General features: G+C 40.3%; 1 protein-coding gene across 1 annotated transcript in view; it reads left to right on the top strand.

Annotated features, from left to right (window-relative positions):
- The window catches only part of SLC35F2 (solute carrier family 35 member F2), a gene marked incomplete at its 3' end in the record, with an annotated part of 48,631 nt that extends 34,889 nt beyond the window's left edge, over positions 1-13,742 (top strand). Inside the window, exons 4-8 of the mRNA XM_082844217.1 lie at positions 6,970-7,129; positions 7,994-8,150; positions 8,695-8,747; positions 9,796-9,950; positions 13,557-13,742. Coding sequence (XP_082700343.1) covers positions 6,970-7,129; positions 7,994-8,150; positions 8,695-8,747; positions 9,796-9,950; positions 13,557-13,742 — 711 coding nt within the window. The remainder of the gene's footprint in view (positions 1-6,969; positions 7,130-7,993; positions 8,151-8,694; positions 8,748-9,795; positions 9,951-13,556) is intronic.
- Positions 13,743-27,973: the final 14,231 nt, after the last annotated feature.

Consider the following 27,973-nt stretch of genomic DNA (forward strand, 5'->3'; position numbering starts at 1 on the left):
TTTTGCTGCATCCCATAGGTTTTGGGTCGTTGTGTTTTCATTGTCATTTGTTTCTAGGTATTTTTCGATTTCTTCTTTGATTTCTTCAGTGATCACTTCGTTATTAAGTAGTGTATTGTTTAGCCTCCATGTGTTTGTATTTTTTACAGATCTTTTCCTGTAATTGATATCTAGTCTCATAGTGTTGTGGTTGGAAAAGATACTTGATACGATTTCGATTTTCCTAAATTTACCAAGGCAAGATTTGTGACCCAAGATATAATCTATCCTGGAGAATGTTCCATGAGCACTTGAGAAAAAGGTGTATTCTGTTGTTTTTGGATGGAATGTCCTATAAATATTAATTAAGTCCATCTTGTTTAATGTATCATTTATAGCTTGTGTTTCCGTATTTATTTTCATTTTGGATGATCTGTCCATTGGTGAAAGTGGGGTGTTAAAGTCCCCTACTATGATTCTGTTACTGTCGATTTCCCCTTTTATGGCTGCTAGTATTTGCCTTATGTATTGAGGTGCTCCTATATTGGGTGCATAAATATTTACAATTGTTATATCTTCTTCTTGGATCGATCCCTTGATCATTATGTAGTGTTCTTCTTTGTCTCTTCTAATAGTCCTTATTTTAAAGTCTATTTTGTCTGATATGAGAATTGCTACTCCAGCTTTCTTTTGGTTTCCATTTGCATGGAATATCTTTTTCCATCCCCTCACTTTCAGTCTGTATGTGTCCCTAGGTCTGAAGTGGGTCTCTTGTAGACAGCATATATAAGGGTCTTGTTTTTGTATCCATTCAGCCAATCTGTGTCTTTTGGTGGGAGCATTTAATCCATTTACATTTAAGGTAATTACCAATATGTATGTTCCTATTCCCATTTTCTTAATTCTTTTGGGTTGGTTATTGTAGGTCTTTTCGTTCTCCTGTGTTTCTTCCCTATAGACGTTCCTTTAGCAGTTGTTGTAAAGCTGGTTTGGTGGTGCTGAACTCTCTCAGCTTTTGCTTGTCTGTAAAGGTTTTAATTTCTCCATCAAATCTGAATGAGATCCTTGCTGGGTAGAGTAATCTTGGTTGTAGCTTTTTCTCCTTTATCACTTTAAATATGTCCTGCCACTCCCTTCTGGCTCACAGAGTTTCTGCTGAAATATCAGCTGTTAACCTTATGGGGATTCCCTTGTGTGTTATTTGTTGCTTTTCTCTTGCTGCTTTTAATATGTTTTCTTTGTATTTAATTTTTGATAGTTTGATTAATATGTGTCTTGGCATGTTCTTCCTTGGATTTATCCTGTATGGGACTCTCTGTGCTTCCTGGACTTGATTATTTCCTTTCCCATATTAGGGAAATTTTCAACTATAATCTCTTCAAATATTTTCTCAGTCCGTTTCTTTTACTCTTCTTCTTCTGGGACCCCTATAATTCGAATGTTGGTTCATTTAATGTTGTCCCAGAGGTCTCTGAGACTGTCTGCAGTTCTTTTCATTCTTTTTTCTTTATTCTGCTCTGCAGTAGTTATTTCCACTATTTTATCTTCCAGTTCACTTATCCGTTCTGCCTCAGTTATTCTGCTATTGATCCCTTCTAGAGTATTTTTAATTTCATTTATTGTGTTGTTCATCATTGCTTGTTTCCTCTTTAGTTCTTCTAGGCCCTTGTTAAATGTTTCTTGCATTTTCTCTAGTCTATTTCCTAGATTTTAGGATCATCTTTACTATCATTATTCTGAATTCTTTTTCAGGTGGACTGCCTATTTCCTCTTCATTTGTTAGGTCTGGTGGGTTTTTACCTTGCTCCTTCATCTGCTGTGTGTTTTTCTGTCTTTTCATTTTGCTTATCTTACTGTGTTTGGGGTCTCCTTTTTGCAGGCTGCAGGTTCGTAGTTCCCGTTGTTTTTGGTGTCTGTCCCCAGTGGCTAAGTTTGGTTCAGTGGGTTGCGTAGGTTTCCTGGTGGAGGGGACCAGTGCCTGTGTTCTGGTGGATGAGGTTGGATCTTGTCTTTCTGGTGGGCAGGTCCACGTCTGGTGGTGTATTTTGGGGTGTCTGTGGGCTTATTATGATTTTAGGCAGCCTCTCTGCTAATGGATGGGGCTCTGTTCCTGTCTTGCTAGTTGTTTGGCATAGGGTGTCCAGCACTGTAGCTTGCTGGTCATTGAGTGAAGCTGGGTGTTGGTGTTGAGATGGAGATCTCTGGGAGATTTTCGCTGTTTGATATTACGTGGAGCTGGGAGATCTCTTGTGGACCAGTGTCCTGAACTTGGCTCTCCCACCTCAGAGGCACAGCCCTGATGCCTGGCTGGAGCACCAAGAGCCTGTCCTCCACACAGCTCAGAATAAAAGGGAGAAAAAATAGAAAGAAAGAAAGAGGATAAAAGAAAGTAAGATAAAATAAAATAAAGTTACTAAAATAAAAAATAATTAAGAAAAAAATTTTTAAGTAAAAAAAAAAAAAAGAAAAAAAACAAAAACGGACGGACAGAACCCTAGGACAAATGGTGAAAGCAAAGCTATACAGACAAAATCTCACACAGAAGCATACACATACACACTCACCAAAAGAGGAAAAGGGGAAAAAATAATATATCTTGCTCCCAAAGTCCACCTCCTCAATTTGGGATGATTCGTTGTCTATTCAGATATTCCACAGATGCAGGGTTCATCAAGTTGATTGTGGAGCTTTAATCCGCTGCTTCTGAGGCTGCTGGGTGAAATTTCCCTTTCTCTTCTTTGTTCGCACAGCTCCCGGGGTTCAGCTTTGGATTTGGCCCCTCCTCTGCATGTAGGTCGCCTCAGGGCATCTGTTTTTTCACTTAGACAGGACGGGGTTAAAGGAGCCGCTGATTTGGGGGCTCTGGCTCACTCGGGCCGGGCAGAGGGAGGGGTACAGATGCGGGGCGAGCCTGCGGCAGCACAGGCCAGCATAACGTTGCACCAGTCTGAGGCGCGCCGTGTGTTCTCCCGGGGAAGTTGTCCCTGGATCACGGGACCCTGGCAGTGGCGGGCTACGCAGGCTACCCGGAAGGGAGGTGTGGATAGTGACCTGTGCTCGCACACAGGCTTCTTGGTGGCGGCAGCAGCAGCCTTAGCTTCTTATGCCCGACTCTGGGGTCCGCGCTGATAGACGCGGCTCGCGCCCATCTCTGGAGCTCCTTTAAGCAGCCCTCTTAATCCCCTCTCCTTGCGCACCAGGAAGCAAAGAGGCAAGAAAAAGTCTCTTGCCTCTTCGGCAGCTCCAGACTTTTTCCCGGACTCCCTCCTGGCTAACTGTGGCGCAGTAGTCTCCTTCAGGCTGTGTTCACGCTGACAACCCCAGTCCTCTCCCTGCAATCCAACCGAAGCCCAAGCCTCAGCTCCCAGCCCCCGCCCGCCCCGGTGGGTGAGCAGACAAGCCTCTCGGGCTGGTGAGTGTTGGTCGGCACCGATCCTCTGTGCGGTAGTCTCTGCGCTTTGCCCTCTGCAGCCCTGTTGCTGCACTCTCCTCCGTGGCTCTGAAGCTTCCCCCTCCGCCACCCGCAGTCTCCACCCACGAAGGGGCTTCTAGTGCGTGGAAACCTTTCCTCCATCACAGCTCCCTCCCTCTGGTGCAGGTCCCGTCCCTATTCTTTTGTCTCTGTTTTTACTTTTTTCTTTTGCCCTACCCAGGTACGTGGGGAGTTTCTTGCCTTTTGGGAGGTCTGAGGTCTTCTGCCAGCCTTCAGTCGGTGTGCTATAGGAGCAGTTCCACGTGTAGATGTATTTCTGATGTATCTGTGGGGAGGAAGGTGATCTCTGCGTCTTACTCTTCTGCCATCTTCTCAAATTTCCAGAATGCCTTTTAATATTGTGCTAAGCATTTTCCTCAGCAAATCTCTTGGGTTTCGACTGGCATGGGTTAAAAAGCCAAGATAGGAAATATTTGTTAAGACAGACATAATAGGAGGCACGTGAAAAACCCAGAATTTCACAAAAATTAAAACCAGGAGTTACCTAGAAGATGCAGTTCATCACAAATAGTATTAAGTGTACTTTTAGTAATGAATAATGAGTATAAGTATATAGAAAATGGCATTTTTCTAGTCACATCTATCCTCATAATCTCACACACCGTTTAATTACTTGATTACAATTTGCAGAAACTTTGATCTCTGACTAATGACAATTAGAAGTTATGAATTGGTACAAGGTCTAAACACAGCTAAACAAAACACAGCTGGGTTATTGTGACTAAAGGTCATGCCTTAAACTAATCTCAAACAATTTCTTTCGTCTTAGCCTCTTAGAAAAACCTAAACATTTGGTTGTCAAAAGTTATGTATTTATGGTCCTAGCAAGCCCTATTATAAAAAGCACATCTAACAACTAGAGGTGCTTGCAGCAGTAGAAAGTGCCTCTCATTGGAATTCTTCAAGCGGATTCTCTCCTTGAGTAAATCTCTGGCCTGGTTAATCTGAAAGGGTGGAAGTTATTTACTGATTGATTGATTGATCACCATGCGTGACATGTGGGATCTTAGTTCCCTGACCAGGGATCGAACCTGTGTCCCCTGCAGTGGAAGCTTGGAGTCCTAACCACTGGACCACCAGGGAATTCCCCTTGAAAAGGTGGAAGTTTAGATTGGATGGTCTTTGAAACTCCTTCTTAAGGATTCCTTCAAAGATTCTGTAATTGCAAATAGTAATGTAGTAGTTCTTGATGTGGCCATTGACATTGCTGGCCTAGGTTTCTACTCATGTCTCTTCTCACTTCACTGCCACATCTACACATTCCGTACCCACAGGCGGCTTCTCTCTCTTATGTTGCTCTATTCTTTCTAGAATGAATCCTTTTTAAAGCCCCTTCTCTAAGGCCTAATTCAATTTCACTTTCTCCTCTATACTCCACTGTATCTCTAATAAAGTCTAATTCATGTTTATATCCATGCCTTCTCCTCATTCCAGGTTCTTACTTAGTTCCTTGCTTACTGTGACTGTACAATAATTTTTAAAGATTAAATTAAATAGGGAGGCTCTTAGAGCTACAAGCATCAAACAGAAGACATCTGTCACCAAGAACACATTTTGAAAAGATCCAATGTAGATAAATGACTGAATGTGATAGATATCAGATTAGAAGTCATGGAATTTTAGAGTGGGAAGGTACCTGTGAGATCATTTAGTCTGACCTCTTGATTTCAGATTTTGACTCAAAGGGTGACTAGCTAGAGATCACACAGCTGGTCAATGGTAGGTCTGGGGCCTGAGGCCTTGGGAGCTCTTACCAAATGTAGGTGCCTCCCTTATATGGCTACTCATTGCCCACCAAAAATTGTTTAAAATAGAGCAGATTTAAGTTTGACTTTAAGACACAATTTGAGGATAGGGAGTCTCCTGTAATAGTTTTTAGAGTGACTTTTTCCACTTTTTTTGTGGAAATGTGTAGTTTCCACAGGAATGTGGAACATTTTCCACTTTTTTTGTGGAATGTGTACATTCCAAAGGAATGTAGTTTAGACTTTGTTACTTCATTATGGCTGGATTCTGTTGGTGTCTTCCAGGACAAGCTATTATCATTTGCATCGTTTAATGGTTTGTTATTCAGGCAGGCTCAATAAAGCACTTAAGAGATTGGAGTTCTAAAAAAAAAAAAAGAGAGAGAGAGAGATTGGAGCTCTGCAGCTGGAATAAATAACACAAGGCAAGGTGCCCATTCCTATACTTAACATTGCAGTGAAAGGCAATCAGTAAACAACTGTGGACAGGATCAAACGGGCTGTTGGAGATTTAGGGGCCTGCCTTCTCCAAGACTAAACAGATACAGAGCAAATCAGGGACACGTTTAAAAAAAGAACAGGATGAGCAATCAAAAAACATCATCAGGAACATTATTAGTAAAAGGAATATATTTTATCCTTGAATGCACTTTACCAAATTTGTGACTTTAAGAATCCAGTGAATGGAATCTCTTTTTCTTTTATCTTACAAAGATTTTGGATTTACTATAATTTTGGCACTCTTAATCCCCCTGCCTTTCAGACTGGCAATATCAAGGGTGTAGCAAGTATTTTCTGGATGCAGGACCAACAGGTGTTGGAGGAGTATATGATGAAGATGAGCAAGAGTATTTGCTGTGAGCAAGCATCTGTCTTATATGGTGGGGTTGGACACTTTGTCAAGGAGATGGTGTCTGTTTGCTCTCTCATAATAACCTGTACTTTTTTGTAGCTCTTAGCCCAATTGCATTTATATATTGGTTGTGTGATTCTTCTGTGTCTGTCTAGCCTTCTGTATACTCCTCTCTGTGTCTCTCTTGTTCTCCTCTATATTCCAGCTCCTCTCACAGTGTCTCCCACATATCACATACTTAAATATTTGTTGACTGAGTGAATGGGCACATGTCTACTGGACTTAAAGATAAACACAGGTGGGAGTGTAGGGGTAAACTGCATAGGCTGTTGGGCAGAATTCCTGGGTTCATCAACTGGCTCCAACACTTTTATTTATTTATGGCTGTGTTGGGTCTTTGTTGCTACACGCGGGCTTTCTCTAGTTGCAGTGAGTGGGGGCTACTCTTCGTTGCGGTGCATGTGCTTCTCATTGCGGTTGCTTCTCTTGTTGCAGAGCACGGGCTCTAGGCACGCGGGCTCAGTAGTTGTGGTGGACAGGCTTAGTTGCTCCACGGCATTGGGATCTTCCCGGACCAGGGCTCAAACCCGTGTCCCCTGCATTGGCAGGCGGATTCTTAACCACTGTGCCACCAGGAAAGTCCTCCACCACTTTTAACTATGTGAATTTGGGCAACTCATTTAACCTTTCTGTGCCTTTGTTTTCCTCCTGTGTAAAACGGAGATTGCAGTTATAATCTCATAGAATTGTTGTGAGGATTAAATGAGTTAATCCAGGTAAGGCATTTAGTACAGGGCTGGCAATAATAAATGCTCAATAAACACTGACTCCTGTTATTACTTAATCATCTTGTAGCTAATGAGAGATGTTTTAAGCCATCTGTTTCTCCTTCCATGCAGCTTTTGGATTGCTTTGGGATTCCTGTGTTGATGGCTCTCTCGTGGTTTATTCTTTATGCAAGATACAGAGTGATCCACTTCATCGCTGTGGCTGTCTGTCTGTTGGGCGTAGGAACTATGGTTGGTGCAGACATAGTAGCAGGGAGGGAAGACAATTCAGGTGAGACTGTGTTACTTGTTTCTGGTTTAGTCACAGAAAAAGTTTTGCTTATGTCCTCACTTTTATTGTGCAAAGATAAAGTAAAAGGCAGAGAACGTGTCCTGATTAACTATCTTTAAAATTTTACTTTTAGATTTGCTTGCTTCTGGTACTATAACCATTTCCACAAAGCAGTCTTTATGTTTCTACCTGCCCTGAGCCCTTGCTGTGTTTTGTCACACTAAATGGTTTGTTTTGTGTCATGAGAGAGAAGTTTCTTTATATATTTGCAATAATCTTTTTTTGGCCCATGCATTTGGATTAGTTACTGGAAATCCTACTGTAGATTCTTGGGTTTTGTTTTCATCAAAAAGGAGACTTTGTGTTCACTGAATGACCTCTTTTTTCAGTTACTCTGTGGATGAGAACATTTTGATATTCTTTATGTCAAGGTTCAGATAGTTGATACTGTAAAATCTAAATAAGGTCTATGATTTCACTCAATATACAAGTGACTTCAGTGTCTCCTTTGATTGAGAAAATTACCTTGCTTACCTAGCTTCCTTCCCTATAGTTTTCAATGAATTCCCATCAATAATTTCCATTAATTTCTCATGTCATAGAATCATTTTCTGAGGCCTTACATTATGGTATACACCACCATCTTCCAATCTGTTAGTCTCCTGAGGATCCAAAATAAGAAAAATGAAAGCAGAATTGTGCCAGAAAGTGAGACGAGCAAGAGTCTTTAAACTTCTAAAAATCAGGGTTTCTTCTTCTGTAAAATCTTACTTAAATAAATATGAGCCAGATAATTTCCTGGAAGCAAGCTGTAGTTTTCCCTAGTGACAAATGTATTCCTTTTTGTGGCTTATCTCCTTATAGGTAGTGATGTACTGATTGGTGACATCTTGGTCCTTCTTGGGGCTTCCCTCTATGCTGTTTCTAATGTGTGTGAAGAATACATCGTGAAGAAGCTGAGCAGACAGGAGTTTTTAGGAATGGTGGGCTTGTTTGGAACAATTATCAGTGGCATACAGCTGTAAGATTCTAAACTTATCCTTAAAAACAATATAAGCAAATATGTCATAGATGATTACTTTCCAGCTACTAATATTCATTGTTTATTTGACCCAAATTCAAATTTGAAATCAGTAACTTGCTAAATATCTATTAGAAGATTTTTGAAACATCAAGAATTATGCCTCATTTTCTTATACATGTGTGATGCTTGATTCCTGCTTATAATGTGGTAGACTTTATATTACCAGTGAAGACTCTTTTTCAATTATTCCTAGAAAATATTAACTTCCTGTTCAAAGGGAACACATAGTGTCATGTTTTCCTCCTGTAGTTGACTACTGTAGAGTGCTTCTAAGGGAGTCAAACGTGTTTATGGACTCCTCTGGGTTTTATTCTTTGTCATTTTAATTAAAGATAGTTATTTTTATACTCTAAGAAAAATTCAAAAGTCAACATAATTAATCACCTTGGTGAAGTACTTAAAGCTTGAAGCAATTTAATTGCTTATAAAATAGTAAAAATTAGTATAAAGATCTCTCTGTGACCTCTTGTTTTAATCACAGATTGATTGTGGAATATAAGGATATTGCCAGCATTCACTGGGACTGGAAAATTGGTATGTACATACATAATAATTCTTGTTAGTCTTTCCCCTGACACACATCAAGAAATAAATACTTCATTTTAGTAATACTATTAAACATTTTTATATAAAATCACAGAGTAATTTAGTACACAGAGAACTATAGTAGTTTACATTGAGTTTTCTCTGAGAACTTGTACCCCCCCATAAAAGTTAATCCTTAATCTTTACCTTCAGGAATAGCCTTTCTTTACTAGGAATTCTGAACAAGACTGACCTTTGGTCACACTAACTTTCAACTAGATCTGTATCTCGAGTCCTCAGACTTCTTGTAAAGGTTGTCTGCTTGATGTAATTTGTGAAGTATTAACCTGAATAATCTGATGGTGTGTAATCACCACCACGTTCCATTGCTACTCTCATCTGATAGGAAAGATTTGAACCTTATTTAATGATGCGTGGAAAGAAATTAAGTACTACATGAAGTGTCATTGAAATTCATTTACCATGCTTGGATGATTTCATTCAAGTAAATAACTTAGATTGCCTGTGTGTGTGTGTGTGTGTGTGTGTGTGTGTGTGTTGAGTGAGGTGGGAGAAGTGGTTGTGAAGCAGAGATAACTGCTATAAGTAGTTGCTGACCCACATGACTAGCTCTTATGAGATGAACAAAAGATAATGGGCCTAACGACTATCTTTGATACCCTAAAAATACTTTATTTTGATTCAACCACACAAATCATGTCCAACCATGATGCCTTTTATCATTGGCATCTCTCTGCCCTGGGCAGGTGGATAACATGGGGTGATAAGAGCTGTTGACTTACACCATAAGCAAGATTCTATGGCCTCGATCATCTAACACTCTGTTGAATTTTTTAAGTTCTTCATCATATCTTGTTGTTATTTTTTTCCTGAGAGCTTTGTATGTCTCATTTGCAATACTTGCTGTTAACAAGGGGCTTTGTGGATAGTATGTTAAAGGATCAGGGAGTTTTATATATCAGTCAAGCTTTAAAAGCACAGCACCTTTAACTTTTGGTTTCTTCCTATAACATTAGATATTCCATTTTTTTCACAGCCCTGCTGTTTGTAGCATTTGCCCTATGTATGTTTTGCCTGTACAGCTTCATGCCACTGGTGATTAAAGTCACTAGTGCCACTTCTGTCAACCTGGGCATCCTGACAGCTGACCTCTACAGTCTTTTCTTTGGACTCTTTCTGTTTGGCTATAAGGTGAGCAAATAGATCTTGTTCAAATCAGAACACTTTTTTGGTTTAAAAGAAGTAATGGGTTTCTTTAAGATTTTAGATCCCAAAATGAAACCTTCTCACCTTCTTGGCAAGAATTTCTTTGGACACTCTCACTCCAGGCAAATAGCATGTTAGTGTTATTATAAGAGTCTTGCTTTGAGAACTACTACCTTAGAAATCCATCTTTCCGGGACTTCCCTGGTGGCGCAGTGGTTAAGAATCCGCCTGCCAATGCGGGGGACACGGGTTTGAGCCCTGGTCCAGGAAGATCTCATATGCCGCGGAGCAACTAAGCCCATGTGCCACAACTACTGAGCCCGTGAGCCACAACTACTGAAGCCCGTGCACCTAGAGCCTGTGCTCCGCAACAAGAGAAGCCACTGCAATGAGAAGCCTGCGCGCCACAATGAAGAGTAACCCCCGCTTGCTGCACCTAGAGAAAGCCCGCGTGCAGCAACGAAAACCCAAAACAGCCAAGAATAAATAAATAAATTTATTTATTTATTTTTCTTTTTGCGGTACGCGGGCCTCTCACCGCTGTGGCCTCTCCCGCTGCGGAGCACAGGCTCCGGACGCGCAGGCCCAGCGGCCATGGCCCACGGGCCCAGCCGCTCCGCGGCATGTGGGATCCTCCCAGACCGGGGCACAAACCCGTATCCCCTGCATCGGCAGGCGGACTCCCAACCACTGCGCCACCAGGGAAGCCCAATAAATTTATTTTTTAAAAAAAGAAAGAAATCCATCTTTCCATAGTATAAAGCTTGTTGACTTGGCTGCTATTACAGTCATTTGAACAAATAGTTAGAATGTCGGCTGTTGCTTGATAATTTTGGTTTTAGCTGGGGATAGCGACTATATTTCTTTATCCGTGTAAAATTTTGTATCTGGGTGGAAATTGCTTGGCACTGATTTACACTGTTCCCAGGAATTGTCCAGGAACTCACAATGCCTAGTTCAGTGTGTTCTCAGAAATTTCTGCTTAAGAAGCATAAACCATTTTTGCTTTTACATGTCACAGGAACCAGCTGTTATCTTCACAAACTTGCTGGTTAAGGTATTCCTGAACTAAGACTGAAGAAGTATTTATAGCTTTTTGGTGGCATCATTAAAAAGTAACAAATGTCAAAGTGAATCAGGGAAGTGATCCTGACAGCCCTAGATTTTTTTTTTCTATGATAGCAATCATTAAGGGGTACAAAGTGGGCCTTAAAAGTGAGTTAAAAAAAAAAAAGTGAGTTAGCTGTTCTGTGGTGCTGTTCTTGCATTTCACATGGCCACCACTAGGGGACCATGGTGTTTTTATTCTGCAGTTCAAGGCCAGTTGATGGCTACCCATACCCAGAGAAAGCTTGAGAGCTCTGCAGTATAACATGTGGCCCTGCTTACCTGTGCTTTTTTTTTTTTTAACTAAACATATTGAGGTAGCTTTAGTAGTTTAACTTTTACTTTTCCCTCATTAGTAAAATAATGTCCAAGGAGGAAGTAAGGTTAAAGAAATAAAAGCTTCAAAGTGAAAGTACACTTGTCGCTACCTATTATAAGCTCCCTTAATGTACATATTTGCTTTTTAACTGTATTAACTTTAATGAGAAAAAGCCTTCCTGTGTTGTCATTTTTTTGGCCACATGACTTACACTATTATTCTCAAAAGTGGAACATGCAAACTATAAGTTCCTTGCAGTTCTTTTGCTTTATGTTTCTTTGTCCCTGCATGTCTAGCAGCTCACTCATAACTCATATCAGATTTTATTCTTTTTGGTCAAAGGCTGTTTCAAGACTTGTAGAGCAAAGAGGAGGTCTGCTGTTATCTTCAGAGTAAATTACAGAGGTGGGAAATCATTCAGAGCATAAAGACGATATCTAGGATCTTAGAAGAAATTTTTAAAGACAGCATCATAAGTTCAATATGTCACTAATTAAAAAAAATTATAGTATCTAAAATAACTTAGGCTCTGATATTTTAAAACACAGTTGAAAAAGACATTAAACAATTTCTGTATTCATTGGTGTCAGACTCTGCCTCCTCTGGATTGATCTTGAGTAAATACTCACTGAACAGATTAGCCACAAGAAATTTCCTGTATAGATCCAGACACAAAGGGTAAAATTTTAAAAACAGCCTCTGATTCAGGAGACTTATTATCTCACTCCCTCAGAGTCTCTCTCTTCTAATAAAGGTGCCTCCATTTAATCATGTGCCTTCTTAAGAGGAACAAGATACTTTTTTCTTATAAACATTTAAAACCACCAAACCAAACAGGACATGTTTTGAATAAGTTACTTAGGTTTTCCCACAGGTAACAGTGAACATTCTATTGGAGAGCATGATTGACCTTCATGATACTGACTTTAAAAGTTTAGGGTACTCTAAATAGCTTTAACTCCCTTTAATCTTTTCTGAATAATTTTTCCCCCAAAAAAACATTTATTCAATACCAGCTATGTGCTGGGTGCTGTGCTGAGATTGGATCCAAGAATGAAACCTGTGGAGGAAATTAGTTTGGCTGCTGCTCCGGTTGACATTATCACTGGCTTTGCATCATCACTGAATCCAGTGGAGGCCTTCCAGCTTTGGGGAGGGCTGTAGGTATTCCATTCCTTAAAAAGTTCTAACGGTTTAAGGTTAAGAACTAATTGAGCATCTATGAAACATTAACATGTTGAAGCCAATGGTGACCCATAGAAGCCCACACCTGGAGATGACTATAATCTACTTAATACTCATTTCAAAACCCATTTCATTTTTTCCTTCTACCTTTGGGAGTATGTCTTTTTTTAAAAAAATTAATTTATTTTATTCATTTATTTTTGGCTGCATTGGATCTTCGTTGCTGCGTGCAGGCTGTTCTCTAGTTGCGGCCAGTGGGGGCTACTCTTCATTGCGGTGTGTGGGCTTCTCATTGCAGTGGCTTCTCTTGTTGCGAAGCACAGGCTCTAGGAGCGTGGGCTTCAGTAGTTGTAGTATGCGAGCTCAGTAGTTGTGGCTCACGGGCTCTACAGTGCAGGCTCAGTAGTTGTGGCACATGGGTGTAGTTGCTCTGTGGCATGTGGGATCCTCCTGGACCAGGGCTCGAACCCATGTCCCCTGCCTTGGCAGGCGGATTCCCAACCACTGCACCACCAGGGAAGCCTGGGAGTGTGTCTTACTTTTTCTTCTCTCTCATCTTCTTTCTCTTCTCCTTCTCCAAACCATTCTGTTTTCTTATTGTTTCACACCAGTGTTGTAAGCTGTGCCTAGGGTCTGAATCTGGGTCTCTCATGGTACCATGCTAAATTTTTAGTCTCTCCACTAAGTAAGTGGGACTAGTTGTGAGGTGGGATGCAGCTGGGTTATCACAGAGAAAGGCAAAAGTCCATTTCCTAAAGATCCAAGAATCCAGTTGGCTGACGTGGTGGGTGATATGGGCAGAGCTCACACATTCACCAGTACACACACACAGAACGGTTTTGGTCATTAGCATCTCCTTGGGCAACTTTCAGAAAAAAAAATTATGAGAAGGTAACCCTCAAAGCTCTGTTGACAAAAGGCAGCAGCAAAGATGTGTATGTGAGGGAGCACTGTCCACATAGCCTATTATTTCCTCCTAGTTTTCAGGACTCTACATCCTGTCTTTCACCGTCATCATGGTGGGGTTCATTCTGTACTGCTCCACTCCAACACGCACTGCAGAGCCATTTGAAAGCAGCATGCCACCAGTTACCAGCATTGGAATCGACAACCTGGGACTGAAGCTTGAGGAGAACCTCCAGGAGGCCCACTCTGCAGTCTTGTAGTTGGAGAAGAAGGCACACACGTACACCTGGGGTTTCCTGGGAAGCTGGAAGCTGTCACCTGGATAAAGCAGAGCCTACTGCCTTGGGATACTTGGAAAATTATCAGACTCAGAGTGAATACTCTGTAGCGTTGGGTTGGATCCAGTGGTTAGATTTTACAAAGGAATACAAAATAATGTATCAAAAGTAGAAATTCCAAAATAGGGCAGAAGCCAAGGCCAGAATTGTGTTTCTGTGTGTTTGAGGGCCAATACCTATTAGTGTCAGGGAGACAAGGAGTGGAGCCCACACTGGGGTCTTAGAGGTACAAGTAGGAAAGCAGGATTGGATAGATACCTGGGTGTGAGCCAGCCTCAGGACACAGCCTGAAAGCAGGCTGTCCAGGCTGGGCTAGGTAGTCAGGAGGAGGGGCAGCCCAGGTTGGTTTTGGAGTAGGTTTCCTCATTTGGAGGCATCTGAGTTTTGTCCTGCTGAGGCAGTTATTGTCCTTGTACAAGCCTCGTGGCCTTTAGGCCACTAGATGAGGTCTGGTGACTGATTGCACATGTTGGGAACATGGGTGGGCAGTACTTGAGAAATCCTGAGATACAACTGTGAGTACCATAGAAGCCGTAGAGTACAGTAAACCTAGGAACCTTCTCCCAATTGTTATTATGCTACTTCTTAGCAAATAATGTGCCATGAGATTTTTATGATACTTCTTCAATACAGAGTGTTAATATGTAGCATCATTATGATATCAACTACTAGTATGCCACTTTACAAAAACTCTGTATGTAAACTTTTTTAGGTAAAAATATAATAAAGAAATTGAGGGTAAGTGTTCATATTATTAAAAGATTTTGATTTCATGGAAATATATTTACTGTGTGGTTTTTTTGATTACCTAATTCCCCTTGTGGATTTTAAATGACTTAATATATTCAAGCTTTCCTCATATCCAACTTTTCAGAATCATGTCTTCTTAAGGCGAAGCAAACCTATCTATTTGGGGCTCTGCCAGAATGGAGGGGAAATCAGAGTAAGCTCCCAGATCATTTTCTGGAATAAACATTTAAAAATGTTTAATGGGTTTTTAAAAAAACCTTTTTGAGTGAAATAACCTTTCATTTCCTGCAGCCAATTAAAACTGATATTTGGTTTTCACTCCTTACCATTAACAACTGTCAGTGAGTGGAAAAAGATTATGTTAAAATGTTTGGCCTTTTGGGGAAGACTTCCAGTTTGATTAATACACTGATTATTTCTTAAAATATCTTGCTTAATAATAAACCGGTATATATAGGGATAGTGGTGAAGTAGAGAATCTCAGGTGACAATATCCCACATGTCTGTCGAGGCTAAGCTCAAATGTCATCTCTACTATGAAGCCTTTTTTAGGCCATCTGGGCTGGGTCCCCCGCCTCCTCTAGGTTCCCAGGGCCCTTGCTTGTTCACATCTTCCTCGTAGCACTTATTGAATTGAGGTGTTGCTGTTTACCTGCCTCTCCTCACCACGGGTTGAGCTCTTCCAGGTCAACAGCCTTTTATCATCTTTCTAGTCCTTTGGTCATCTTACTTCTTGAGTGATTATTAAATGAACTTTGTCTTTGGTCTCAGTTCGGAACATTTAAGGGGAGATTGATCTAAAGTAAGGCCTTTTATGCAGATACATGTCTGTAGGGAGTAAGTTATCCCACCCTACTCTCTTTCTACCCATTACCCTTAATCCTGGTGTTTCCCCTTGCTTGCTCCCTTTGGAAAGGGGCAGAGGAGTTCCAATCTGGGCATCCCAAATTAAAACTCAGAATAGTGTTCCAAAGAAGCAATTCTATGAATGACATTCAGCAACTGAGTAATAGTACTGCAAGGCTGTGCAAGGTTTAAGGAAGTTGTGAAGACTGTCAGTTTAACCAGCCTGCATAATACCACTTTCATGGAAGATGTGTCTTCAAAAATCTGGCTTACACACGAGCTTCTTATTTATTTATTTATTTATGGCTGCATTGGGTCTTTGTTGCTGCGCGCGGGCTTTCCTCTAGTTGCAGCGAGCGGGGGCCACTCTTCTTTGCGGTGCGCAGGCTTCTCACTGCGGTGGCTTCTCTTGTTGAGGAGCATGGGCTCTAGGTGCGTGGGCTTCGGTAGTTGTGATGCACGGGCTCAGTAGTTGTGGCTCGCGGGCTCTAGAGCGCAGGCTCAGTAGTTGTGGCGCACAGGCTCAGTTGCTCCGTGGAATGTGGGTTCCCAGACCAGGGCTTGAACCCGTGCCCCCTGCATTGGCAGATGGATCCTTAACCAGTGACCACCAGGGAAGCCCGACACACAAGCTTTTGAAACACAACACGTTCTTAAGTTGAAAACCTCCTATAAATTCTTTCTCAGCCTATTAGAGCAATATCGATTTTTCTATATTTTTTGTACATATTCGTGCCATTAAAAAAAATATCCTGCTGAATAATATAATAGAGTTGCTAGGTCATTCCCTAGTGTTGTATAGGGGTAATAACTTGTGCAATTGGACTGTGGTAACACTGTAAGAAGAGAGGGCTTTGCTGGCGCCATTTTCGTTATTTGCGTTTTGAATCTAGGTTCTCTTTTGTGGATGAGTAGTTAACATTTCTCACCTTTCTGATACCAATGTCTCACAGAGAATTGGTATGTAAGATCAGTATTTCCAGCAGGTGGCGCTTTAACAATTATAAAAAAGACCTGTGACATAATCTTTCATTTTGTAGTGCCTCCATAACGTTCTGTTAAATCAAAGTGTTTTGTTTTAAAAACTGTCCTCAGCAGCGATTGCCTTTGATTAACAGTTGAAGAATGCAGGTGTCAGAAAAGTTGAAATATCCTTTGCAGGTCACATCGTTTGGTGGCTAAAGTGAATACAGGATCCAGGATTCCCTTCAGTTTAGTTGGCAGCCTGAAGTTCCCACTGCTTCATGAAACTGAGTTCTGAGGGGGCCGTAGTCCCTGTGGAATGTACCTCCAGTGAGTGGAACTGGGAAGATTTTCCATAAAAACTAGCTTGATGGTGCAGTTTTCTCTGCGGCTCTGGAGCCTGCCCTTTTAAGAAGCTGTAGACATGCATCTCTGTGAGGTCTTCTGTATGCCTAGTCACGATTCTCTTTTCTGTCGTTATTATGGTGATGTACCATTTTCATCCACATTTAATCACTTAGTATCTGGATATATCCTCAGCCCTCAAAAGATACCAATAAATCAGGGAAATTCAGCAAATAGCCACTTAGCTTATTAAAAGGCAAGAGATTTATGAGGAAATTAGGTAATGCTGAACATGCAGTTCTTTAATAGTATTTTTATAAAGAGTGTTTTGAGAAGTCTGTCTATGTATATGTGGAATATCGAGAGGAGTAAAGCCTCTTTAGGATAGCAAAATTTTACCTGTAGGATTTAATGTCCCAAAGTTTCTTCCCCCAATGCTTTCTTCATACACTTTGTTCCTGGTTTAAATATTGCCCTCTTTAGCAATCTTAAAGTGCAGACACTTCTGGAGAAGAAAATTGGAAAGGGGAGAGAAATGATATGAATAAAAAACATGGGCCATTTGAACAATTATTGGCTCCAACTTACCATAACAAGCATTCAGATGGTGCCATATAATCATCACTCAATGAGCTATTCTTCACAGCCTGCCCAGTGGGGAGGCCAGACTCTATATACCAGGTGAGATGTAGAGGACTTGCAGTGCTAGTAGCCGGAGCTTGGAGTCCCACTTTCCTTGACCTCAGATGTTGCCTTCTTTCTGCTTGGTGACAGTGCTTTTCCACTTTTCCCTGAGTGTTTCACATTCTTTCAGATTCATATTCTGACTTTGGTCTTGTGGTCCCATGTGGGACCTTATCCACCTTGGTCTTCATAAAAAGTCCAGTGCAGGTACCTTTACATGATGGGACACACACAGACACACACACCACCATCACCACCATCACCAACTCCTATGTAGACCACTCCCCCCGACATCTTATTTTTCCAGAAATTGCAGTTGTTGATAAGATTGGTTGCAGCAGTTTCAGGGAATCTGCCCTCACCCCTGACACACATCCAGAGGCATTTCTATAGAACTTCAGTTTCCTGGTCCAGCTGTTGGATTAAGTGGACAGGCATACCCCATTTTATTGTACTTTGCTTTATTGTGTTTTGCTGATATCACGGTTTTTTACAAATTGAAGGTTTGTGGCAACCCTGTATTGAGCAAGTATATTAGCACCATTTTTTCCAACAGCAATTGCTTACTTCATGTTTCTGTGTCACATTTTGGTAATTCTCACAATATTTCAAATTTTTTGTTATTATATATTTGTCATGGTGATCTGTGATCAGTGATCTTTGGTATTACTGTTGTAATTGTTTCAGGCGCCATGAACTGTGCCCATATAAGATAGTGAATTTAATTGATAAATGTTGTGAGTATTCTGACTATTCCACCAACCAGCCATTCTTCTGTCTCTCTCCCTCAGCCTCACTATTACCTGAGACACAATAATATTGAAATTTGGTCTATTAATAACCCTACAGTGGCCTCTAAGTGTTCAAGTGAAAGGAAGAGTCACATGTCTCTCACTTTAAATCAAAAGCTAGAAATGATTAAGCTTAGTGAGGAAGGCATGTTGAAAGCTGAAAAAACTAGGCTTCTTGAGCCAAACAGCCAAGTCGTGACTGCAGAGGAAAAGTTCTTGAAGGAAATTATGTGCTACTCCAGTGAACACATGAATGATAAAAAAGCGTAACAGCCTTATTGCTGATATGCTGAAGATTTTGATGGCCTGGATAGAAGATCAAACCAGTCACAACATTCCCCTAAACCAAAGACCAATCCAGAGCAAGGCCCTAACTCTCTTCAATTCTGTGAAGGCTGATACAGGTTAGGAAGCTGCAGCAGAAAAGCTTGCAGTTGACAGAGGTTGGTTCACGAGGTTTAAGACAAGAAGCCAGCTACATAACATGAAAGTGCAAGGTGACTCAGTAAGTGCTGATGTAGAAGCTGCAGCAAGTTATCCAAAAGATTAGCTAAGATAATTCATGAATGTGGCTCCTCTAAACAACAGATTTTCAATGTAGATGAAAGAGCCTTCTGCTGGAAGAAGATGCCATCTAGGACTTTCAATAGCTAGAGAAGAGAAATCATTGCCTGGCTTCAAAGCTTCAAAGGACAGGCTGACTCTCTTATTAGGGGTCTTTTTGAAACAAGTTCTACTGTGGGTAAAATGCTATCAAACAGCATTGCATGCTACAGAGAAATCATTCATGAAAGTAAGAGTAAAGTGATGCAGCAAACTTCATTGTTGCCTTATATTAAGAAATTGCCATGGCCGCCCCAAACTTTAGCACCACCCTGATCAGTTGGCAGCCATTAACATTGAGGCAAGACCCTCCACCAGCAAACAGATTAAGACTTGCTGAAGCCTCTGATGATGCTTAGCACTTTTTAGCAATAAAGTATTTTAAATTTAAGCTATATACATTGTTTTCTTAGACACGATACTATTGCACACTTAACTGACTACAAGTAACTTTTATATGCACTGGGAAACCAGAAAAAATTGTGTGACTCGCTTTATTGTGATATTTGCTCTATTGCAGAGGACTGGAATCAAATCCGTAATATCTCCAAGATATGCCTGTATATAGTGACTACTTGGATACAGTTGGTATACAAAATTTATTTGGTCTCCCATCAATTTAGAGCATTCAATAGGAGGGAGATGGTCAAGTCTTAATATCTGATCTGATAACTAAAGTGTGAGACATGCCAGAGCAGGGGGACTTGGCTTAGTTGAGAGCTAAATTTGGCAGGTAAGCACAGTCCTGAGAACTCTTTGGTCATGATGTAGAAACATGGTTCAAGTCCACATCTCCTTGTGGAGAGCAGTGCAGAAGGAATCTAGGCTAGGCCAAAGGACACTGTCTGGGAGATCTATTTGCAGACAGCAGGGAACTCTCAAATTGCCTGGAGTTCAGTGACCACATGCTAATCCTTTAGAGGAAGGCTGGCTAGATTATGGGAGGACACTCACATAGATCTCCCAAACAGGGAGGCAGGGGGCAGGGAGAAGAAACTGGGGAAGGTGTGAGTCCTAGGTCCCTGGTACTAGGATGAGTTCAAGAAAAGTAACTGGGGGCATCAAAGACAGACAACTCAATTTGGCCCTCAAATAGGCCTGTGGCCTTAGAATGTTCTTTAACCTTCTAACATGTACATTTCTCCAGTTGACTATCCTACCATTAAGCTCAGTAAATTGAACTGAAGCACATCATGGTTTCTATCCCCTTCACTTCATCATCTGCCTCACCTTTTAACATAGCAGGTGGAGAAATGTCCCTTTTAGAAGGTTAAAGAACATTCTAAGGCCACAGGCCTATTTGGGGACCAATTTATAACAATTAAAAACAATACCTTTCCATTTGGTTATCCTCTTAATTTTCTTCCCTCGTTACTAATTTTGCTGTTTCAACAGTGATAGATAATGCAGTTGGGAATAATTCATGTGTTTTCAACTGAGTGGGACAAGAGAGGAAGGGCTACGAGCGCTCCGAGAAGGGAGAGAACCCTGTGGACTCCATCTACTAGGAGGAGGAGATGGACTTGAGCTGAAGCTTGGACAAAGTGTTAAGTACAAAAAGAAGAAGTAGAAGAAGGACTTGCCCCTAATATAATTAAATAATTATTATTTAGGTGCATGGAGAATTATGAGCTTTAAGCATTGACACTCAAGAACAACCATTTGACAGTACTTGATTTGGTAGCATTCAAGCCTGCCAGAGAGCGTTTTTAGACCTTAGGAATTTGAAAATAAGTTCTGAGCTTCAGTGTTTGGCTGCTTCCCAGACACAGGCCTGCTACCCAGGGAACTATTAGAAATGCCAGCCAGAATAATGTGCTGCTATATTAAACCCTGAGAGAGATGGAGTTCTTCATCTACAGCTTAAAAAAAACATTAACCAAAAAGCAACCAAACCAAAAAACTCCTGGGTGAATTGGAGTTCACAAATAGATTGGCAAACCTGACCAGAGAGCTCTTCTGGAGGAAACCATCAGCCTTGGGATCACAAAGCAGCTGGCATAGTGATTGTGAGCACAGCTGGGTACAATCCTGGCTCTTCCTGTTGCTGAGTGAGCCTCAGGCAAGTGATTTCATTTGTGTGTCTCTGTTTTCTCATCTGAAAATGTAAAGATTAGGTGAGAGAATGCACGTCAAGTGTTGAGCACATGAGGTACTGCCCCTCTGGCAATGTTTGGGGCCCACTGTCCTCTGAGGGGGCCGGTTCTGCCTACCTGGGCTTGCAGTCACTCTCTTCATACACTTCCGCTATTTCAAGTTTCATAATCTCGCTACCTTCTTTGTTATCTTAAGACACCCAGCTGTTTCTGCAGTTGACAGTGAAGGAGGAAGATCTAAAAATAAAGGAAGTGCAAAGTAACTTGTCATTATTAATGTCACAAATATAAACTGCTCCATAAAATGGGGCACAGTTACGTCTCATTTATTTTACTAACGAATTATTCTAGAACTCATAATCCTATTAGTAAGAAGTTCTCTTTTTAGGGGCTCTCCCCATTCCCTGAATTACCTGAAAACACAGGGGCTTCAGCAATTCCAAATGGTTGAGGGGTGCTTTCATTCAACTTTTGTACCAGGTAGGCTGGAGTGCTTATCCTGCATTTCTGTTCCAGATTGTCCTGATGGTAGATCCTTTGCAATGTGGCACTTCATGCACTCCATCAACCAACTTTTCTTTTGTCAAATTGTTTATCATTGATAATTTACTCTAAATGCCATGATTTTAGCAATTGACCCTCAGTTTGTTTTTTGATTTTGGAGGAGTCGAAAGCCCTCCAAGTCCATATTCAATGATCTCCAGACCGACATGCGAATGGAAAATATCGCCAGGTATAGGGAGTATTCTTCTATTACTATATCTCCTACCAATACAGCAAATGATTCACCTATCAAATGTATAGCACAAGCAACTGCATTCCTCCATTCAGAATGTCCTACTGTATTTCTGTTACTTCCCTACCTTCAAGAAGGCTAAGGACCAGTTCAAGAAGTTTTCTTGTAAGTATCTGACCTCAGGTACAACTGTTCAAGTGACATATGTACCAGGTCTCCCCCATTACTTACATACTTCCCTACTGTGCTAACTAAAATGTGGGGTGCTACTACCTGGGGCCTTTTGAGATAACAGAGATTGTCAGTCCGGTGGCCTTCCATTAACAAGAATGCTTACTACAGCTTTAATCATAATAGCAAAATGTTGGAAACAATTGATCCATCAAAAGGAGAAAGGATTTATACATTTTGGTATATTTGCAAATGTACTACCACTCAGAAATAAAAAAGTACACACTGATGATAAATGTAATAACATGAATACAAAATATTATATGAGTGAAAGAAATCAGTAACAAAAGAGTACATAATGTATGATTCCATTTATATGAAGTTCAAAAGCTAATTTATGGGAATAGAAATTGGAATGGTGGCTGCCTCAAGGCAGCACAAGGGTTTTTGGAAGGGGCATGAAGGAACTTTCTAGGATAATGGAAATATTCTACATCTTGCCAGGGAGTATTGATTACCTGGTTATCTAATAGTCTTTTTTTTTTTTTAACATCTTTACTGGAGTATAATTGCTTTACAATGGTGTGTTAGTTTCTGCTTTATAACAAAGTGAATCAGCTATACATATACATACATCCCCATATCCCCTCCCTCTTGCGTATCCCTCCCACCATCCCTATCCCAACCCTGTAGGTGGTCACAAAGCACTGAGCTGATCTCCCTGTGCTATGTGGCTGCTTCCCCCTAGCTATATATTTTACATTTAGTAGTATATATAAGTCCATGCCACTCTCTCACTTCGTCCCAGCTTTCCCTTCCCCTCCCCAAGTCCTCAAGTCCATTGTTTACGTCTGCGTCTTTATTCCTGTCCTGCCCCTAGGTTCGTCAAAAGGATTGTTTTTGTTTTAGATTCCATATATATGTGTTAGCATACGGTATTTGTTTTTCTCTTTCTGACTTACTTCACTCTGTATGACAGACTCTAGGTCCATCCACCTCACTGCAAATAACTCAATTTCGTTTCTTTTTATGGCTGAGTAATATTTCATTGTATATATGTGCCACATCTTCTTTATCCATTAATCTGTGATGGACACTTAGGTTGCTTCCATGTCCTGGCTATTGTAAATAGAGCTGCAATGAACATTGTGGTACATGACTCTTTTTGAATTAATGGTTTTCTCAGGGTATATGCCCAGTAGTGGGATTGCTGTGTCGTATGGCAGTTCTATTTGTAGTTTTTTAAGGAACCTCCATACTGTTCTCCATATTGGCTGTACCAATTTACATTCCCAGCAACAGTGCAAGAGGGTTCCCCTTTCTCCACATCCTCTCCAGCATTTATTGTTCCTAGATTTTTTGATGATGGCCATTCTGACTGGTGTGAGGTGGTACCTTATTGTAGTTTTGATTTGTATTTCTCTAATGATTAATGATGTTGAGCATTCTTTCATGTGTTTGTTGGCAATCTGTATATCTTCTTTGGAGAAATGTTTATTTAGGTCTTCTGCCCATTTTTGGATTGGGTTGTTTGTTTTTTTGTTATTGAGCTGCATGAGCTGCTTGTAAATTTTGGAGATTAATTCTTTGCCAGTTGCTTCATTTGTATATATTTTCTCCCATTCTGAGGGCTGTCTCTTCGTCTTGTTTATGATTTCCTTTGCTGTGCAAAAGCTTTTAACTTTCATTAGGTCCAATTTGTTTATTTTTGTTTTCATTTCTCTAGGAGGTGGGTCAAAAAGGATCTTGCTGTGATTTATGTCATAGAGTGTTCTACCTATGTTTTCCTCTAAAAGTTTTATAGTGTCTGGCCTTACATTTCGGTCTTTAATCCATTTTGAGTTTATTTTTGTGTATGGTGTTAGGGAGTTTTCTAATTTCATTCCTTTACATGTAGCTGCCCAGTTTTCCCAAAAACACTTATTGAAGAGGCGTCTTTTCTCCATTGTATATTCTTGCCTCCTTTGTCAAAGATAAGGTGACCATATGTGCGTTGGTTAATCTCTTTCTATCCTGTTCCATTGATCTATATTTCTGGTTTTGTGCCAGTACCATACTGTCTTGATTACTGTAGCTTTGTAGTATAGTCTGAAGTCCAGGAGCCTGATTCCTCCAGATCTGTTTTTCTTTCTCAAGATTGCTTTGGCTATTTCGGGTCTTTTGTGTTTCCATACAAATTGTGAGATTTTTTGTTCTTGTTCTGTGAAAAATGCCATTGGTAGTTTGATAGGGATTGCATTGAATCTGTAAATTGCTTTGGGTAGTAGAGTCATTTTCACAATGTTGATTCTTCCAATCCAAGAATATGGTATATCTCTCCACCTGTTTGTATCATCTTTAATTTCTTTCATCAGTGCCTTACAGTTTTCTGCATACAAGTCTTTTGTCTCCTTAGGTAGGTTTATTCCGATGTATTTTATTCTTTTTGTTGCAGTGGTAAATGGGAGTGTTTCCTTAATTTCTCTTTCAGATTTTTCATCATTAGTGTATAAGTATGCAAGAGATTTCTGTGCACTAATTTTGCATCCTGCTACTTTACCAAATTTTTAGGATGCAAACAGTGACAGTTTTACTTCTTCTTTTCTGATTTGGATTCCTTTTATTTCTTTTTCTTCTCTGATTGCCATGGTTAAACTTTCAAAACTATGTTGAATAATAGTGGTGAGAGTGGGCAACCTTGTCTTCTTCCCGATCTTAGAGGAAATGGTTTCAGTTTTTCACCATTGAGAACAACGTTGGCTGTGGGTTTGTCATATATAGCCTTTATCATGTTAAGGTAGGTTCCCTCTATGACTACTTTCTGGAGAGTTTTTACCATAAATGGGTGTTGAATTTTGTCAAAAGCTTTTTCTGCATCTATTGAGATTATCATATAGTTTTTATCCTTCAACTTGTTAATATGGTGTATGACATCGATTGATTTGCTTATATATTGAAGAATCCTTGCATTCCTGGGATAAACCCCACTTGATCATGGTGTATGATCCTTTTAATGTGCTGTTGGATTCTGCTTGCTAGTATTTTGTTGAGGATTTTTGCATCTATGTTCATCAGTGATATTGGCCCGTAGTTTTCTTTCTTTGTGACATCTTTGTCTGGTTTTCATATCATGGTGATGGAGGCCTTGTAGAATGAGTTTGGGAGTGTTCCTCCCTCTGCTATATTTTGGAAAAGTTTGAGAAGGATAGGTGTTAGCTCTTCTCTAAATGTTTGATAGAATTCGCCTGTGAAACCATCTGGTCCTGGGCTTTTGTTTGTTGGAAGATTTTTAATCACAGTTTCAATTTCAGCGCTTGTGATTGGTCTGTTCATATTTTCTATTTCTTCCTGGTTCAGTCTCAGCACGTTGTGCATTTCTAAGAATTTGTCCATTTCTTCCAGGTTGTCCATTTTATTGGCATATAGTTGCCTGTAGTAATCTCTCATGATCCTTTTTATTTCTGCAGTGCCAGTTGTTACTTCTCTTTTTTCATTTCTAATTCTATTGATTTGAGTCTACTCCCTTTTTTTCTTGATGAGTCTGACTAATGATTTATCAATTTTGTTTAACTTCTCAAAGAACCAGCTTTTAGTTTTATTGATCTTTGCTATTGTTTCCTTCATTTCTTTTTCATTTATGTCTGATCTGGTCTTTATGATTTCTTTCCTTCTGCTAACTTTGGGGTTTGTTTTCTTCTTTTCTTCTGATTGCCTAAGGTGTAATGTTAGGTTGTTTATTTGAGATTTTTCTTGTTTCTTGAGGTAGGATTGTATTGCTATACACTTCCCCCTTAGAACTGCTTTTGCTGCACCCCACAGGTTTTGGGTCTCTGTGTTTTCTTTGTCATTTGTTTCTAGGTATTTTTTGATTTCCTCTTTGATTTCTTCAGTGATCTCTTGGTAATTTAGTAGTGTATTGTTAGCCTCCATGTGTTTGGTTCTTTTACAGTTTTTTTCTTGTAGTTGATACCTAGTTTCATATTGTTGTGGTCAAAAAAGATGCTTGATATGATTTCACTTTTCTTAAATTTACTGAGGCTTGATTTGTGACCCAAGATATGAACTGTCCTGGAGAATGTTCCATGAGCACTAGAGAAGAAAGTGTATTCTGTTGGTTTTGGATGGAATGTCCTATGAATATCAGTTATGTCCATCTTGTCAAATGTGTCATTTAAAGCTTGTGTTTCCTTATTTATTTTCATTTTTGATGATCTGTCCTTTGATGAAAGTGGGGTGTTAAAGTCCTCTAATATGATTGTGTTATGTGCATTTCCCCTTTTATGGCTATTAGCATTTGCCTTATGTATTGAGGTACTCCTATGTTGCATGCATAAATACTTACAATTGTTATATCTTCTTCTTGGATTGATCTCTTGATCATTATGTAGTGTCCTTCTTTGTCTCTTGTAATAGTCTTTGTTTTAAAGTCTATTTTTTCTGATATGAGAATTGCTACTCCAGCTTTCTTTTGGTTTCCATTTGCATGGAATATCTTTTCCCCTCCCTTCACTTTGTCTGTATGTGTCCCTAGGTCTGAAGTGGGTCTCTTGTAGACACCATATATACAGGTCTTGTTTTTATTTTTATTATTATTTTTTGTGATACACGGGCCTCTCCCTGCTGTGGCCTCTCCCGTTGTGGAGCACAGGCTCCGGACGTGCAGGCTCAGTGGCCATGGCTCACGGGCCCAGCCACTCTGCGGCATGTGGTATCTTCCCGGACCAGGGCATGAACCTGTGTCCCCTGAGTCCATCGGCAGACGGACTCTCAACCACTGCGCCACCAGGGAAGCCCCGGGTCTTGTTTTTGTAGCTATTCAGCCAGTCTATGTCTTTTGGTTGGAGCATTTGATCCATTTACATTTAAGGTAGTTATCGATATGTATGTTCCTATTCCCATTTTCTTAGTTGCTTTGGGTTTGTTATTGTAGGTCTTTCCCTTCTCTCGTGTTTCCTGCCTACAGAAGTTCCTTTAACATTTGTTGTAAAGCTGGTTTGGTGGTGCTGAATTCTCTCAGCTTTTGCTTTTCTGTAAAGGTTTTAATTTCTCTGTCAAATCTGAATGAGATCTTCGCTGGGTAGAGTAATCTTGGTTGTAGGTTTTTCCCTTACATCACTTTAAATATGTCCTGCCACTCCCTTCTGGCTTGCAGAGTTTCTGCTGAAAGATCAGCTGTTAACCTTTTGGAGATTCCCTTGTGTGTTATTTGTTGTTTTTCTCTTGCTGCTTTTAATTTTTTTTTTGTATTTAATTTTTGATAGTTTGATTAATATGTGTCTTGGCATGTTTCTCCTTGGATTTATCCTGTGTGGGACTCTCTGTGCTACCTGGACTTGATTGACTATTTCCTTTCCCATACTAGGGAAGTTTTCAACTATAATCTCTTAATATATTTTCTCAGTACGTTTCTTTTTCTGGGAACCCGATAATTCGAATGTTTGTGTGTTTAATGTTGTCCCAGAAGGTCTCTAAGACTGTCCTCAATTCTTTTCATTCTTTTTTCTTTATTCTGCTCTGTGGTAGTTATTTCCACTATTTTATCTTCCAGGTCACTTATCCGGTCTTCTACCTCAGTTATTCTGCTATTGATTCCTTCTAGAGAATTTTTAATTTCATTTACTGTGTTGTTCATCATTTTTTGTTTGCTCTTTAGTTCTTCTAAGTCCTTATTAAGCATTTCTTGTGTTTTCTGCATTCTATTTCCAAGATTTTGGATTATCTTTACTATCATTACTTTGAATTCTTTTTCAGGTAGACTGTCTATTTCCTCTTTGTTAGGTCTGGTGGGTTTTTACCTTGCTCCATCATCTGCTGTGTTTTTCTGTCTTCTCATTTTGCTTAACTCACTGTGTTTGAGGTCTCCTTTTCACAGTCTGCAGGTTCATAGTTCCTGTTGTTTTTGGTGTCTGCCCCTGGTGGATAAGTGTTGTTCATTGAGTTGTTTAGCTTCCTGGTGGAGGGGACTAGTGCCTGTGGTCTGGTGGGTGGGGCTGGATCTTGTCTTTCTGGTGGGCAGGATCACATCGGGTGTGTGTTTTGGGGTCTCTGTGACCTTATTATGATTTTAGGCAGCCTCTCTGCTAATGGGTGGTGATGTGTTCCTGTCTTGCTAGTTGTTTGGCATAGGGTGTCCAGCACTGTAGCTTGCTGGTCGTTGAGTGGAGCTGGGTCTTAGCATTGAGATGGAGA

The sequence above is a fragment of the Leucopleurus acutus genome (assembly GCF_964270905.1).
Source record: "Leucopleurus acutus genome assembly, chromosome: 8".
Classification (NCBI taxonomy): Eukaryota; Metazoa; Chordata; class Mammalia; order Artiodactyla; family Delphinidae; genus Leucopleurus; species Leucopleurus acutus.